Source organism: Camponotus floridanus, unplaced genomic scaffold, assembly GCF_003227725.1.
Source record: "Camponotus floridanus strain SB8 unplaced genomic scaffold, Cflo_v7.5 scaffold111, whole genome shotgun sequence".
Taxonomy (NCBI): Eukaryota; Metazoa; Arthropoda; class Insecta; order Hymenoptera; family Formicidae; genus Camponotus; species Camponotus floridanus.
This window is the reverse complement of record NW_020229228.1, coordinates 570,301-586,816: the sequence shown is the minus strand read 5'-3', so window position 1 is coordinate 586,816 and position 16,516 is coordinate 570,301. Positions and strand designations below refer to the sequence as shown.

At 34.8% G+C, this 16,516-nt stretch overlaps 1 protein-coding gene across 50 annotated transcripts in view; it reads left to right on the top strand.

The window, feature by feature from the left end:
• The window catches only part of LOC105257642 (longitudinals lacking protein, isoforms A/B/D/L), a 237,980-nt gene that overhangs the window by 6,349 nt on the left and 215,115 nt on the right, over window positions 1–16,516 (top strand). For all 50 annotated transcript variants that reach the window (XM_025414413.1, XM_025414325.1, XM_025414300.1 and 47 more), the window contains exons 3-6: window positions 227–624; window positions 716–962; window positions 1,240–1,414; window positions 3,338–3,475. In XM_025414413.1, the coding sequence (XP_025270198.1) occupies window positions 227–624; window positions 716–962; window positions 1,240–1,414; window positions 3,338–3,475 (958 nt within the window). The remainder of the gene's footprint in view (window positions 1–226; window positions 625–715; window positions 963–1,239; window positions 1,415–3,337; window positions 3,476–16,516) is intronic.

Below are 16,516 nucleotides of genomic sequence, written 5' to 3'. Positions count from 1 at the left end.
TTATTTTTAATTATAAAAGCTTTTAATGTTATATTTCATGAATAATATTTATTCTAAATTTTTATGCTTTTGCATATTTATGTCTTATAATCAAAAAGTTATCGAGGCAACATTTTACATTTAAATTTACATTTAAAATTACACGTTTTGAAAATGAATTTTACATTATGAATATTATGAACATTATGAATATTGTTTGAAGGAATATGTACTTTTAATGTTACAGTGCCTCCTCAGCGAACACTATGACAAGCACCCAGTCTTCATACTCAAGGATGTTAAATTCAAGGAACTTAAGGCAATGATGGACTATATGTATAGGGGGGAAGTTAATATTTCCCAAGACCAATTGGCAGCACTCCTCAAAGCCGCTGAGTCTTTGCAAATTAAGGGCCTTTCGGAAAGTAAAACTGCTGGCAGTAGTAAAACTGAATCCAGAGCACAGAAAACCGTCTCACAACCGATAGCACGCGTTTCACCATCGTTAGACATTCCACACGCGTCTTCCGGTCTAACGATAGAAAAGAACAAAGTTCCTAGGCAGAGTGTGGCACAAGGTCCTGTAGCAGATTTACCAGAGGATACGGCTAGTCCTCAAGGGTCGTCGAAGAGGCTCTGCTCGAGGTATTTCAAGATAAATTGATTTTTTTTTAAATATAATATTTTCCAATTTTGAAAACATTGTTAAAAATCATTTGTTTTTTTTATCATACAGAGAAGGCTCACAAAGTCCAACATCAAGAAAAAGAAATAGGTTTCGGAGAAGAAGTTTGGGGGAAGATACTAATACGTTAGAAATGCAAGATGCATCGAATTCTAGTGACATGCCTCAACAAATGGGTGTACCGGCTCTTGGAATCGCGCCTGTGACAGACGAGAAAGTGCACGCGGACTCGATTGACTCTCTTGGCAGGTCAGCTTTGATGACGCAGTTGACGAAACCCGCCGACGAGATATTACAGGTATATTATAAAGTGTTGCGAATTTTTATCTCTTTTTCTCGCATGCGCGTGCCAACGCTCTAGTAGAGGCTGTCGCCAAAAGCGCTGTTTCTTTCGCTTCGTTGGTAAAGAAAAATTCGTACTTTATCCTACTGCTTTGGTTTTATTACACATTGCAGTGGGGAAACGGTGTGAGACATATCTTTTTTTTTATCTATAGTAGATTTAATTTCTTATGTATAATAATAAAAGAGCTTTTTTGATATCACGATTTTTAATACGTCTTAATATTCTGTAGCCACTCGAAAAGTCCGAGACAAATGATAATCTCATCGAGCCAAAGTCTGAATACCTAGAGGAATCTGAGGAGTGTGTCGAAGACTTAACGTTGGACGACGATATGAACGATCTAAATGATGTAGAGCAGGACAACAATCGAGCTGGACCGTCCCACGACCCCACCCAACACCCCGGTAAGTTTAAATTCTTTTCATAATTGTTTATTATAATTTTTTTAGTTTTATCGTAGCGGAATACAGGGTTTATTTATCTCAATTAGACACAATACAATACAAATTGCAATGACGTGCGTTTAAACTTGCGCATCGCTAAACTGTGTGTCGCGTCTAAGAGTATGGAAAATATACATACAGCTGATAATTCCATTCTATATGAAATTTCACATTCTGGAGAGAGTCAACGACAGTAGCGAATCTTCGATCCAAAAGATTTATTTGGATCGAAGCAGAGCTTGACGTCTAATACAGTGATTGGAAAGTGATTCTTGAACAGGAGTAGCGATATTGCCGGTCGTGATAATCGTAATAAATCGTGTTTCTCGTTTGCTCGTAAATAGGGAAGGGTTTATATGTTGAACGAATAAATAGTTTGATGTCGCGAAGTCGTTTCGTTCTTTTGTTTGTTATCTGTTAAAGCGGGCCGTGTAACAAATTGGCCGACACTAGCTTGGGTTTCCTCGTTGCAGGTGGGGGGGCGGGAGCGCGGTCTCGGTCGAGAGGGAATTTCGGTAGTGGTGATGGTGGTGCCCTATGGGCTTCCCATTTCCTCGAATGTAAAAAAGTGCCAAACATGAGGCGGCCGCGCCCGGACGTTGACGTAGGCGCGTTGCTTAAATCACTGGCAAGTAAGCAGGGCAGAAAATATAGTTTAGACTCGGTTAAAATGTCCCTGGAGGCAATATTGCAACAGGGCGTTAGCACCACTCAGGCATCCGAGATGTACGGCATTAATCGCTCAACACTGCAGTTCTATTTGAAAAAATTGAACGTCGTCAGGAGGAGATGGAGGCAACAACCTGCTAATACCCCAGTCCAGCCTAGACACACTTAGTGTGCGTGTGCGTAGGCACGCGAGTATTGTAATGTCACACGCACCGCACTCTTCTACGTCGAGTTCGATCAGCCAAGATTGTCAGTATTAATTGTCGCCGTATAATTTCGTTCAAAACATTGGAGACTGATATAAATCCGGGATATTCTTAAATCGTCCGCTCAAATCGAACATGCTTTGTAGAATATATGCACATTGCTGACAGATATTCCTTCTTTGTTTTTGCATTTTGACGTTAAATTTATTCTGGAGTCGAAACTCAACAAGAATCACTTCCAAACTGACTGTTTTAACAATAAATAATCCAAAGATATATGCGAGTCCAAGTATGACGAGCGATACGTACAAAGTATTTGAATTTTAAATAGTCTCAACCTATCAGTATTATCTGTTTATATAGTGTTCTGTCTAGTCTTTATTTATCTGTTTCTTAAATGTTACGTGTAGATTAAGCGTTTAAAATTTGTGTGATTGCGAGCTATACGTGTGTATGCAAGTATGTGCACGAATATAACAAACTGCGGGACAGATATGTATGTTATTCCGCGTAATTTGCCAAATATTACTTGCTGTAACGAACCGTGAATATAGAGGGACGAGTGTTAGGAGTGTATTGTATTATATAAATGTATCTTAAGCACTTCCATTGTATAAGGGAACATTGTGCGAATTTTCGATCATGAAGCCCTGTGTTTCGCTGCGTAATACCTTACATAATACCTTACATATATGTCCTAAAATATTTTTGTTCCCCTTTAAAAGAGTTTATGTGAATAAAGTACCCTTCATATATATATATCCCTGGAATGTAATTCTTTTTACGATACAATGCATTAATTGTAAATTATTTGAGATTTTTAAGTAAGAATCTGAAACAATTCAAAATTAATCTTAATCTTTGTTTTTACATTTAATCGAAAACTTGACAAAGCGGCGGATTCTTGTTGTTTTATGTAAAGATGCATTTTTTGACATAACGGTATCGCGCAAAGAGTAAATTTAATTTTACAATAAGACTTATCGGTTATGGTTATCCTTTATTTTAGCAAGCCTTGGCGCGTGGCACGTTACTGGAGACCGAAGTAACGCGGGGGGTGTCGTGGATTTACTGAGAGGAGGCGGGACAGATGAGGTGTTTCAAGCAGCTCAAGAGGCCGCACAACAGGCTCAACGCGACTCACAAGGTAGGCTCATCCTCGCCATTTTCCAACTGTCTCCGACCCCCGTAACAATAGGCACTCGTAATTGGCTTAACTCGTTAGAATTTGGAGCGCGTTTATTACGCGAACAGGCTCAACATGAGAATAGTTTCCACAATGGTAAGATGCAAATTCGAAACAGATTTATAATTAGTCGAGTATAATACGCGCGTACTTCTTTGAATGAGCTCTCGAGAACGTGGAAAATTTCAAACGGTGATACGTATCTTTCTAATGTGGCGGAAACGGACAATGGCTCATTCACAAGCGAGTACGCTTCTAAAAGTTTCGATAACGTGTACACAGCGAGAAACACACATGTGTGTGTGTATGTGTGTGCGCGCGCGTAATTATATGTGCCTATTGCGCAGGCGGGAAGGAGCTTATTTTTCTTTCGCTGTCGATAACGTGGTTCAACCTAAATTCCGGTGCGTTCAAGTGTAGCACGGTCTCTGAAAGAGCTTTTTATTTTCTATCAGGGCATGTAGAGCTTTTCCGTTAAATTCTTAAGTTCTTTGTGTACATCTCTACCTTTTTCTTTTCTTAATGTAGCGTCGCGACACGAGGTCTGACGTAAGACGAGCCGTGCGCGCCTTTTTTTTTTTTTATTACATCTACATCGATTTTCTATAATTGGTATACACGGTATTCGTTCTGTGATACATCGACTCGTCTTCGTTAGCCTCACAACGCGCAACGCTGCGGCCTCTCTCTCCTCCGAAAGGAGTACGACAGCGCGAAGAGGATTGCCCCCAATCGACCGAGGGCACACGAGATTCAATCTCTCGTGTCAATTTCCCTATAAAAAAACGAGATGATTAATAGTTAGCTATATCTTATTTCCCGATGATAAACTTTTATTTCCCATTACGCGACACGATAATAGTAGTGTTATTAACAGTAGATAGTAGTAACACATATAACTTCCTCCGATCGCAAAAAATGATTCATTATTGTTTACGTAAATACGTCCATAACGAGAGTTATGAGAAAAGAGAGAATGGGAGAGAGAGAAAGAGAAAAGTGAGAGCGAGCAAAGGCGGAGAATTCAGGACTCGACATACAGATCATAAAGTTTTTTATTAATTTATTAACCTTTTATTAAATGATTAAATTTATTAGAGAGAGAGTTAATTCGGTTCGCAGCGTGGAATGTATCGATTACTTACGATTTCTTTAAATCTTTGATCTCTTACAAATGCAACGATATTTGAATAATGATATAATTGATACGCGGTTAAGGTTAATAAAAAAGTAATTGAAAATTAAAGGCGGAATAATTCGAATCGCATCAGTATAAAAATTATAGGAGATGGGAAGTAGAGCTCTCTCGATGTGATCTCCATTTTCATAATCAATTAATTTTATTTACATTTGTAAATTTAAGAAGAGAAATATATTCGACGATTGTTTTTACATTTTCGCTCGCAACTTTACATTCGAATTTCGTTGACAAGACAGAAAGTTGTAGCTCGGCGAATTTTTGCCATGAAAAAAATTTCGATGTGCATCCGGTTAACGTTATTTTCCTGTTGCTATGGGAAATTGAAACCGAGATAACGTGAGAATTCCTCGAGTAGGTAGGAATATAACGGGACCTCGCTCAGTCGATGTATATGAGTCGACAGTCTTGACAGCCTAGTTTTATGCTCTTCGAGAAATTTGACACTCCATGAAAAACAGTTTCAGCGTGTACTATATTTCGGCAGCGTTAGCTACATTCGTCGATCGTTTTACGCTGAAACAATTTAAAGTGACCGTTCTATTTAATCACTTTGATTATCGAATAAAATCACATAAATTTTTAGCATTCTTTGCTATATGTTTAAAAGTTGATTTTTATCAATGTATTTCTTAATCGTATGCAATAATGAGTAATTTATGAAATATTATGAGCGACTTTCGGCAAATCGATTTTGTAGAATCAATAAATAGCATGATATATAAATTGCATGATGAAATGAGAAGTCAAACAAGGACAAGAATATCTTTACCTTTGTTTTGATTAGATTCAGTCTTTTCCAATATTGTCTTTTTTTTTTTAATTATTTATATTATTTTCATTTTCTTTCAGTTTATCATGAGCCATTGTATGATAGGCGCGTATGTTCATTTTATGATAGGCGCGAACCTATACCACCTATACCACCTATGATACCACTTCATAATAGTCATCAACCTGCACAACGTTATGATAGTTATGAATCTGCACGACTTTATGATAGTCGTGAATTAACACGATTTCATAATAGTCGTGAATTAACACGATTTCTCCCTATTACAGTACGTTCAGTACGTATAGTTAGACCTGAGATTATGCAGAACACTCGTTATTTGAATTTTTCTATCAATAATATTATGGATAGAAATACGTCGTGGCAGCCATGGAAATAAGTGAGTATTTACATGTATAGATAATTACGTATTTGGTCGAAACAGAGCCACAAATATTGGCTTTGGGATGTTACAAAATTTAGAATGTGTGTGATAGAGAAACCTACGCAGCAGTTTCTGTAGAAGAAAGATGATAAAAGAGAGACGAATGAGCAAATGAGAGGAACGGCATTGACTTTGATTGATATTAAGAAAAAAAAGATATAGGTATGTTAGATATAGGTCCTTTTTAATTTATCACATTAATCAATATATGTTTTTTAAACAGATGGAGATTCGAAATTGTGGAAGTTAGATAATTTAATTATTATAAGTTTTCAATCGATTCGTGAGGAAATTAACATGCGATTAGACAATACTTACATTTCAAGAAAGAGATTTTCGATCAGCAGATTCAAAACATTACATGAAAGATTCGGTAAGATTTGTTATATGATGTTGCAGATGAATTGATGGAAATTAGATTATTAGAAAAATCTTTCGCATTAAAAATTTGAATAGATTAGGTTAGGTTAGATAATTAAAATGAATAAAAAAGAAAAAAAAATAAATTCTTTGTTCACGGAGATGAGACTATAAAAAATAATAAAATTCCTCATTTATATTGATGACTCATATTTATCACGATCCCCGCGTATAGGGACATTGAACTATACGAGATACGTGCATCACACATACACATATTATAATATACATTACATAACAGTAAAATCACTACAGTATCAATGAATGATTTCGATACATGATGAGATTATAATAAAACCCGCAGTATTGTTTTATGAATACTCAATTGTAATTACGAACATAACACTAATTGTATGGTATAATAATTATAATTTTATATTTATGAATTATACTTTGATAAATAAATAAATTTAAAAAAAATAAGAAATACATCAAAATTATTTGAATTAAATATGTCTGAGCGAAAAAAAATCATATGCTCACAGCTTGGTATTTGAATTGTAAAAATTACTACCTACAAAGAAAAATTTGACAATCTTTTGGCACAGTATATAATACGTACTTATTACATGACATTTGAAAATTTTATCAAATTAGTGATATTAATCCCTAATGGGATGCCAATTTCTAGTAAGTCAATAATCATTTTTTTAAACAATACAAAAATCGAATTATAACATCTCAAAGCAGTTGTTCTTCAAATTACATACATATATTTTTTCCATTCAAAGGCATCCAAAAGTATTTTTCTTTTTTGAATCAATGCATTAGTTTCTTATAAATTAATTAATTTACAAAATTATGCGAATGCAATAAGCTTTTATTTTTAACATTGTAGTCTCGAAGCTATGATTATTCATACACATTAGCATTAAATCTCTAAAAAATGAATAGGCTTTAATGAATTTTATAGATAATGAATAAATTAGGATTAAAAGTAATTTATTAGGATTTATTTTTCTTTTTGACTATATACCTATGTATTGCCTAATGGGCAGCCATTTTACGATCCAAAATCTCAGCGGTTAAGAACTAAACGGCTAAAACAAAAACTACTAATAATCATGTAACGCAATATATATTACATAAATGAACATAATTTTTTATTATAATTTACAAATTATTCTTATCCTTTAAATATTATTTTTTGAAATCTTTTCTAACATGTATCAAGTACGATTTTTGAATGAATTTTTCGAAGTAATAGAATTTTATTTTTAAATGCAATTATTATTTTTATTAACTCATACTTATGATTGTCTATCAAATCATTGTCCACACATCGCGTGCACATATTAAAATTGTTGAAAATTTGATTAAGATTTATATTTCTCATTATATTTATACTAATTTTTCTTTCTGCACGTGGTATTTGGAATTGAATTTAAACGCATATGAGATAAATCAATCTTCTCCAAATAATTTTCTTTAAAATATTTTGCACATATTGCTGTTTTTTGATAAATTTAGGATAGGTTGGGGAGACGCTCTGGGTACTTTGACTGATCAATCAGGTTAAAGGAATCTTTATTTTTTTTGTCCTGATTGGTCAAACGCATCAGAGTGTCGTCCAGACTGCAGCCTATGTGTGCTTTTTTAGGTATATAGTCAAAGGGTTCATGGGGAAAATCGTTTTCTTTCGCATAGGGGAAGAATGATGAGAGGAAAAACCTTTGGGTGCATCCACTAGCACAACCGTTCATTGAACGACTAAGGTCTAGTTCCACAATTTATTCTAACCGAAGTTTAGCTCGACTAACTGAATGTGATTGGTTTCTATGTTTAAATTTACCAATCACATTCGATTGCTACTTAGGTTCAATTCCACAACTCACTTTAACCGAAGTTTACTCGTTAAAGGACAATTTACATTGCTTCCAAAGCCCACTATATCCAATGAGACGCCATATATCGGACATTGGACGCAATGTAATTCTCCTTTAACGAGTAAACTTCGGTTAAAGTGAGTTGTGGAATTGGACCTAAGTAGTAATCGAATGTGATTGGTGAATTCAAACATAGAAACCAATCACATTCAATTGCTATTTTAGCCGCTCAGTGAGCGGTTGTGCTTCTGGATGCACCCACAGGTTTTTCCTCCATAATTCTTCCCCTATGCAAAAGAAGACGATTTTCTCTAGAAAAAAACTATAAAACAAAGAGATTTTTGCCAGTCGTCTTAGTTTGGCAACGTGTGTTGAGACGACGAACCGGCTGCGGGCTCGTCGTATTGCTTGCATCTGCCAATCTGCGACAGCTGGGCATTAGACGGCAGATGATACACGCCTGATGCCGATCATCCAGATGGCGGAAATCATGCGCATCGTCTGTTCGACCCCACGTCTTTCGCGACTCGAGAAGCGAACATTATATGTATAATTCGATGGATCGAAAATAATATCCCCGGCAATATTTGCAAGAAGCAATCTAATCGCAAATCTTCAGGTGAAATTAACTCAAATAACATTATTTTTCAAAACAATACAGCTGTAGTGGATGCGATTGACGAGGTTATTCGATATCAGTTTTTCGTTATCCTCATTATTTATACGATTAAAAGATTATGAAAATGAGAGCACATTGAGAGAGAGAGGTGGGAGAAGAGAAATAAAAAGGAAATTAAATTTTTTACCGTATTAAGACTAATTTCGGTATTAAAATTAGCTTAGATAGGGCTTTTTTAAGACGTGATCGCGCGAAATTTTGTCTTTTTTTTTTTTAAATCGTCTTTTAGGGTTACATGATCGCCCACGAGGTGATCCAACGAGGGAGACCAGGTAATTTAGGAGAGAGAGGAGCGACCTCTCTGTCAATGCTAGCGTTGCTAAATCTAGAGCTCGAATTCATCGTCAGACCTCATGGTCGCGCAATTCCTGATGTTTAATATTCAACGGTAATTTTCTTTCATGATATTCTTATGCGCCAGGTGTCTATTACAATCACGAGAGTTTTTTTTTGCTCATCACGGTAGACGAGAATAAACATTTTTCTTACGTACAAATATCACGGTGTCGCGTATCGTTCGCGCATTTGCAAGAAAGAAATATCGGACAGATGCTCGCATTGATAGCGAAGGTCGTTTTATTTCACCGTCAGAGACTTGTTGCCTTGAATCTAGTTTCCGAGTCGAATCATTTTTGAAGGATAAGGAAGAGGGGCCAATATAAATATCAAAAATACGCTTCTTTCGCGCGATTAATATTCATGTTTAGGCTCCATTTGTCCCGAGAAAGCACGCGTTTTATTTACGTTTTTGTTTTGGAGTTTCAAATTGCAAAAGCTCTCTCGTACGTTTTTTGATTATCGCCTTGAATTCCGTATCATATATTATCTCACGCACATTGAATCTTCCCTCGAGTCTCGGTTCGGTCGACGAGACGCGTCGTTGAGTACGCGATTTTAGGACCGGAGTTGCGCCACGTTGTTTGCAGCGCGTAGACATTTTTTTTTATTCTCTCTCTCGTGAATTTCTATCGTGAAAACACGAAAAGAGCGTTCCCGGCGACAAGCCATGGTAAAGGTAAACGCGCCACGCGCACACACACTCACATCTGTCTGAAGAAACGTAGCCGAATGTGTCTCTTTAACATGCTCCTTTCGCGGATACCTGAATTCGACGAACTTCGGCAGTTTTCTTCCGGCAACAGTGAAACGATCGCGTTTGCCTCTGCCTACCCGGGACAAGAGTCACCCTCAGCTCCCAGAGATATAATGAAAGAGAACAAAAATCTCAGCCAGTTGTAGTCGTAACGTGTTTTTTTTGTTGATAAGGATAAACGATATATCATATGTGTAACGAGGACTCACGCGGGAAACATATCCTATATTTTTATCGCGATTTAATACACACCGGCTGCGTTGACGTACGATCAGCTGTGCGCGAATTCTCAGTAGAATTCACTCTGCTCTGTAATAGCGTTCCGAGGGATGTTTCGCATCCTTTTTCCTTCTGTCCTACTACTATGCACGACGCAGAAGCGGGGAGGAATTCCATCATCCTCGCGACTCTGCCTGTCTCTTCTTTTCCTATCATAAACACCTGTCTCGTTTCTTTCTCTCTCTGAAACACGCGCTTGTTTACAGAATTTCTTTGACGGCTGATCGTAAGTCGCGGAACCGGCCGAAAGGAAATTGTTGATTGTTCTTAATCGTCCAATTGCACATATGTATATTTACGATGCGACTCTATTAGACAATGGGTGAAAAAAAACGAACAAAAAAAGCACGTTTCACTTTATGAAAACTTGGTCGCGCGAGCGTGCGCGCCAAGAATACGATATAACGATGTGTGAACAATTATATATATATATACATATATATATTTTTATATATATATACATGTGTATATGTATATATATAATCTTTCTTTATCCATTCCGTGTAAACGTATTCGATAGTTTTTAACCCATTTGTGCCACATATATATATATATATTTTTTTTTTTTGGCGTAATTCTCGTCTTGCATGCCACGCTTCCTTCGGTAGTTTAACTTTACACTTTAACTTTGCGAAAGTGTGCAAGCGCGATGCGTTCTTTCGTAGACACGACGATGTATGGTGCATGGTGGTGGTAATCGAGGTTTGATACATTTTATATATACATATGTGTGGTGAATATACGTGTCCATAGAGAGGGATCCGCCCGCACGAGCACGCGCTTGCACACGACATATTTATTTATTTTTTTTTACTAACAGTGTACATAATGCTTCTTTGTTTGTAACGCATAAAACATAAATTATATTTAATTAACCCGATTATATCTATTATTCTCTCATATGTGCATACGTGAGTGCGCTAAGCATGCATGTATACATATGAGAGAGCGTCCGATAAAGGAAGGGTTTCATATAATATATAAATACACGTACTTCGTATATATATATATATATATATAAAATATACTTAACACTATAATACTGTTTTTCTATTTTATATATATATATATATATATATATATATAAAATATTTATTATATATTTATAACAATTACGTATAAACATTTACATCATTATCATTATTATTCATGGTATTGTACTTTCTCGTTATTTGACTCTCGTTGTTGTTGTTGTACCATGCCATGTCACAATTTTGCTCTATCTGCTCCCTTTCTTTGTGTATTTTGACCCGCCCCCAAAGTGTCTAGGGTACAATGATAAAGAAGAGTTCAAGACGAAGGAACGAAAACGCGAGGGAGAAGCTCGTCGAGCGGTTACGATCGAGCGATTTCTCGATCGGAGCGGTGCACAGAGCTTCTCCGAATCCTTGGAAAGAAGAAAGCAATGTCAGAAGAGAGAAGAGATTTGCAAGCGTGCCTTTTGCACGTTTGATCATCCACGAGAGGAACATCATCGCGCTTTCGTCGGCGAGTTTTTGCTGCGAAGGCGTCTCGGTAATCGCGTTTTTCTTTCGGGTTTAATCTTGCGGATCCACGATGATTTGATTTCAAAGTCCATCCTTGCGATATTTTCGTTCGAACGGAGGTACATCGTTCGAGCTAAAATTTTTCAAAGTGACTCTTTGAATAAGTCAGTGGATCTTAAAAGATTAACACGGAGGTGAGAATGTTACAAACACGTGATTGATGCTCGAATTCGGACATTACGTGCACGTTTTTGTCGCTTATGTATCGAATACTCGTCCATCTCTCTTTTACGATGGACGTGTTCTTTACTTTGTGATTTTGCGACGCACTAATTTTCGTTTGCGCAATTTTTTTCGCGTAAAACGACTTGCGTGCGCGCGTTTCGCTTTTTCTACGCGCAAGAAAGAAGATAGAAGATCGCAGCAGCACTGGTAAAGTATCGGTAAGGATATTTGAGAAGAGGTAAAAAAAGGGTAATATTAGATCAAGGTAAAAAGGTAATATACGAGGAGGTATTGGTTACAAGATGATCGTGATATAATCTTGTTTCGATGCAACTTATTTATGTATGTGCGCTTTAAACTTCATGTTTGTTAAACGTACATACATAATTTATATTTCATATTTACATAATAGCAATATGTGTAACATATTGATTGATGTGTTCGCAAATGAAAATAGTCGTGCAAGTCAGTAGATCTAATCATTGGTAAGATGATTAGAATCATTTCTTGCATAAAATTAATTTTCATTTGTGATATTTTTTTGTGAATGATATGAAAGTGAGATGCGAATGTATGGGGAAGAATGGATGTTTTATGTTTATGAATATTTAATGTTGTGTATAATATAAATTTACGTGTATCTTTCTTTTGATGTGTGCTTTATATCGATTTTAGATTATTCCTTTTAGCGATAAAAGAAAAAGTTTTTCTCTTATTTGCAGTAAAAAAAATCTAAAATGTTATGAAGCCACAACAATGCGCGTTTATTTTTTCCGCTGATTATCATAAGCTGCGTTTCGTCGAAATATCAGAAATCTTAATTATTTTTTTCAATATCGAGTAGAAAATATTTTTCAGATTTCGCGCGATATTCAAGAATTATTATTAAATTTTCTGAGATTTCTGAAGAAACCGCGCTGCGGGAGTGTCCGGAATTTTATTTTTCGTCCACGGAAAATTAGAGAATAATTATGCATTATTATTTTCAATGTGCAAGTTGATAGTCAAAAAAGATGCACCTTTTTCTGCTCTTCGAAACTTCCTAGTCATCTTGGCTTGACAATTTTTATGCATTGTAACATTTCTAAATTTTCCGTTGACGAATTATTGTCCATGTAATAAAAGAAGAAAGAAGATCGAAGAAAGAAGCAGATGTCTGAGTATCCAAGAGACAATCAAAAACGCTGTCAGTTTTTGAGTGTCTTAAAATTCAGAAACGAATGGGAGAAATGAAATTCGTTTACAATTGAGTTTCTGAATATCCTCATTTTAGGATTTTTGGATCTCGATGCGTATCATAATTGTATTATATATTTATCTTTGTTTTTTCTTCCCCCAATCGCGGTTATTTTCGATCAAGCTTACATTCGCGATGTGTTTTTTTTCTTCTACAACTTTTATACTACAACTGAAGATATGAAGATGGATGTTTCGAGTTTAAAGGTCTCGCATTTTGAGCTTTTAAACGAGAGAAGACATCAAGATTTCATCAGATTGGTAATGTATTAACTTTGGATGGTATAGTATTGGTAACATTGGTAAATAGTATAAGTTTTAAGATTATTCCTGATAATCAATTTCGCATAGTTCATAAGGCAAATTTTAAATTTCTGTGTAAATTGCAGTTGTTTTCCATATTTTTTTATATATTAATTTATAATTTTCTTGTGTGCTGCACTTTTATTATATATCGACAGATTTTTCTCATCTCGAGATATATATGAGGTATATATTTATCGAATTACATTGATTTCTCGCAGTTCTGAAAGTTTAATAAGATTTTTAAGAAGTATCTTTTTCTTGTTATAATCTTTTTAAACTAGGCACGCGCAGAAATCAAGATGTTTTCCCGTAATATTTTATGAAAGTATTTTATGTGCGTGAGAAATTCGAATGTTACGTTTGATGAAAGATGATTTGTATGTCTCTTTGAGTGAATGAGATTATGATATATACATAGTAAAATATTTCTTAATCCCTTAATTTCTTATGTTTATAATAATTACTTTTAATGAAATAAAACAAAAAATTATATTTATATTTTTATTTTTCAGGGTATTTTTAAATAATTTTCAGAAAGTTTTATGTATTTGTGTTTATTGTACTTACTTATTATATATGTCTTCATTTTATGAAGATGTGTAGTAAAAGTATAATTTCCGCGTTGCTGCTAAATAGTGAAATTTTCCAGGCATTTGGATTTTCAAGTCTACTGGTGAGATTTAGAAGATAATTTTGGCATAATAGCTGCTTTCAAAAATGTATTTTGCCTTTTTGAAAGTTTTGCTAGCCAGATTCTCAAGAACGTGATGCTGCTTTCATAGTGAACTTTCACTGGTGATGTACGGTAAAAAAGGTAAATTAAGTTATAGTACGTAAGTATTTAGTCTTGCGTGTTGTATCGGCACGCAAGATGCCCTTCCATTATTGTTCTATATATAGAATAATATTTTTGGCGGAAATAGTTGATTATGACAAAATATTTATCATATATTTTAAATTCAGACAACTAAGCCTTTCGATGATTATCGAAAAGCTTAGTCTTTGCAAGTAGTTTTGATGATCATTTGAAATTTGATACATATATTTTCTTTATTCTTGAGATTGATGAAATTTCTATTATTTCTGCCGCTCTACATCTATTTTTTACTATATTAGACATAAAATACTCTCTTGGCACGTTTCCCCGATTTTTCTTAATTTATATATTCATTGAATATGCGATATATATATTTTAAAATGCAATATATACATATATATATATATATATATATATATATATATATTACATTTAATTACAATTATTTCGTATTATATATATTCAAAATATGAAGGTTGAAACAATTTTTCTTGATCTACTGACAAGCGAGGAAGGTTCGCAGAAATGTGCTTGCCAGTCAGTAAATTTTGAACAAGTTGTTTTCACAATTCTCAATTTCTCTTCCCGGTGCATTTTATTGGAGAGTTAATTCGATTCCTGTAAGATTCGCGAAGATTGCGTTACTTTCACGAAAAGTTGCGCAATGCTCGTCGAACAAAAAGACAATCCAATGACATCCGATGGTCTCCTCTTCCTTTTGTCTCTCCTTTTCCTTTTCCGTTTTCTTTCTCAAATTTTCAGCTTTTCGACGATGCTGCATCAAAAGACTGGATTCCTTTGTCTCTCTGTAGTTGATTTTCGGGATAGTATCTTGTATGAGTCTTTGAATGTGTGGATGGTATGTTCGAGTTCGAGTGATCCGGTCAACGGGAAAACACTTGTTAGAAAGAGGAAGAATCTTTCCTTAGCTCCTTTGTGTAGGTAAAATTAATCGTCGAGATCGTTGCAAGCATCATTCCTGGATCGATCGGATTCTTAGGCGCCAGATTGCGAACGATCTCTCGACTGTCCTTGCATCGCTCGCGATCGGAGGGGGGAATTTAGATGAAGTTCGTCAATATGTTATATAGGAAGTCTAATTGCCACGTTTCACGAAGTCGATGAATAATTCATTGAATAATATGCATTGAAACACAGTTATTTTTAAAAAATTTTGTTTGTCGATAACGAATTGATTTAACGAATTTGATTTTCAGATTCTTGTTAAGGCTGCTTCAAGTATTTTTATATTGACTTTTGTGATATCGAGTTCTTGTGAAAGCATTCGGCTATTTTGCAAACAGCGACGCAATGAAATTCGCGTATTAATTGTGCCGCTTTTTGCGGATACTGAATGATTACGTCATAATTCAATAAATTCAATAATTTTAATTGCAAAATTTGTTGGAGTCATTACATAATCAGCTTTGATAACAATCTGAATAAGAAACCGCGAGCTAATGAAATTTACATTGAGTAATACGAATATGAAACTAATGCAATTTTTTTGGTGAAATGACTTTTAACGAAAATATGATTTAAATTTTCGAAAAAAATAACTTTGTAAGTTTATTTTTATTGAAAATTTTAATAATTTTCTTATATATAACTTGTGAATTTTAAATAGGTTGCAAACTCGTTGCGGGATTCGCAGAGATTTTCAAATCCGCTTTAATTTTCACAAGTTTCACAGGCATGTTCACAGAAAATTACATTATCTTACTTTATATTATACGGAACGATTTTTTATGAAATGTAATTTTTTATTAAATCGTTCTGGTCATGATTCAAGAAAGTCTCTTTTGAAGTCATTGCATAATGTTCATTATTGCTTTACGATTATAACACACAGGAAGTTGAATAGAAACATAATCATAAACATTTAGGAATTGTCGATCATTCTGCTTGATTACACACAAAACTAGATCTGACATTGTTCTCGTTCTATCAAAGTTCTCTCAGGTCCTTGCAAAATATATCAAGGTCTGTTTCAAATCGAAGTTTATAAATGTGAGATAAAATTTTAAAAATGTTTTTTTTGGTCATCACGATTAAATATTAAAAGTTTTTTCTATTTATGAAATATTTGTGAAATCTTGACATTATTGATGTTTATATAATAATTATGACGCAAATCACAATTACTTGGCGCAATCATTGTTACTCTGTTAATTATTGCTGCGCAGCGATTATTACCAGCTACGCAATGCATTGCACAA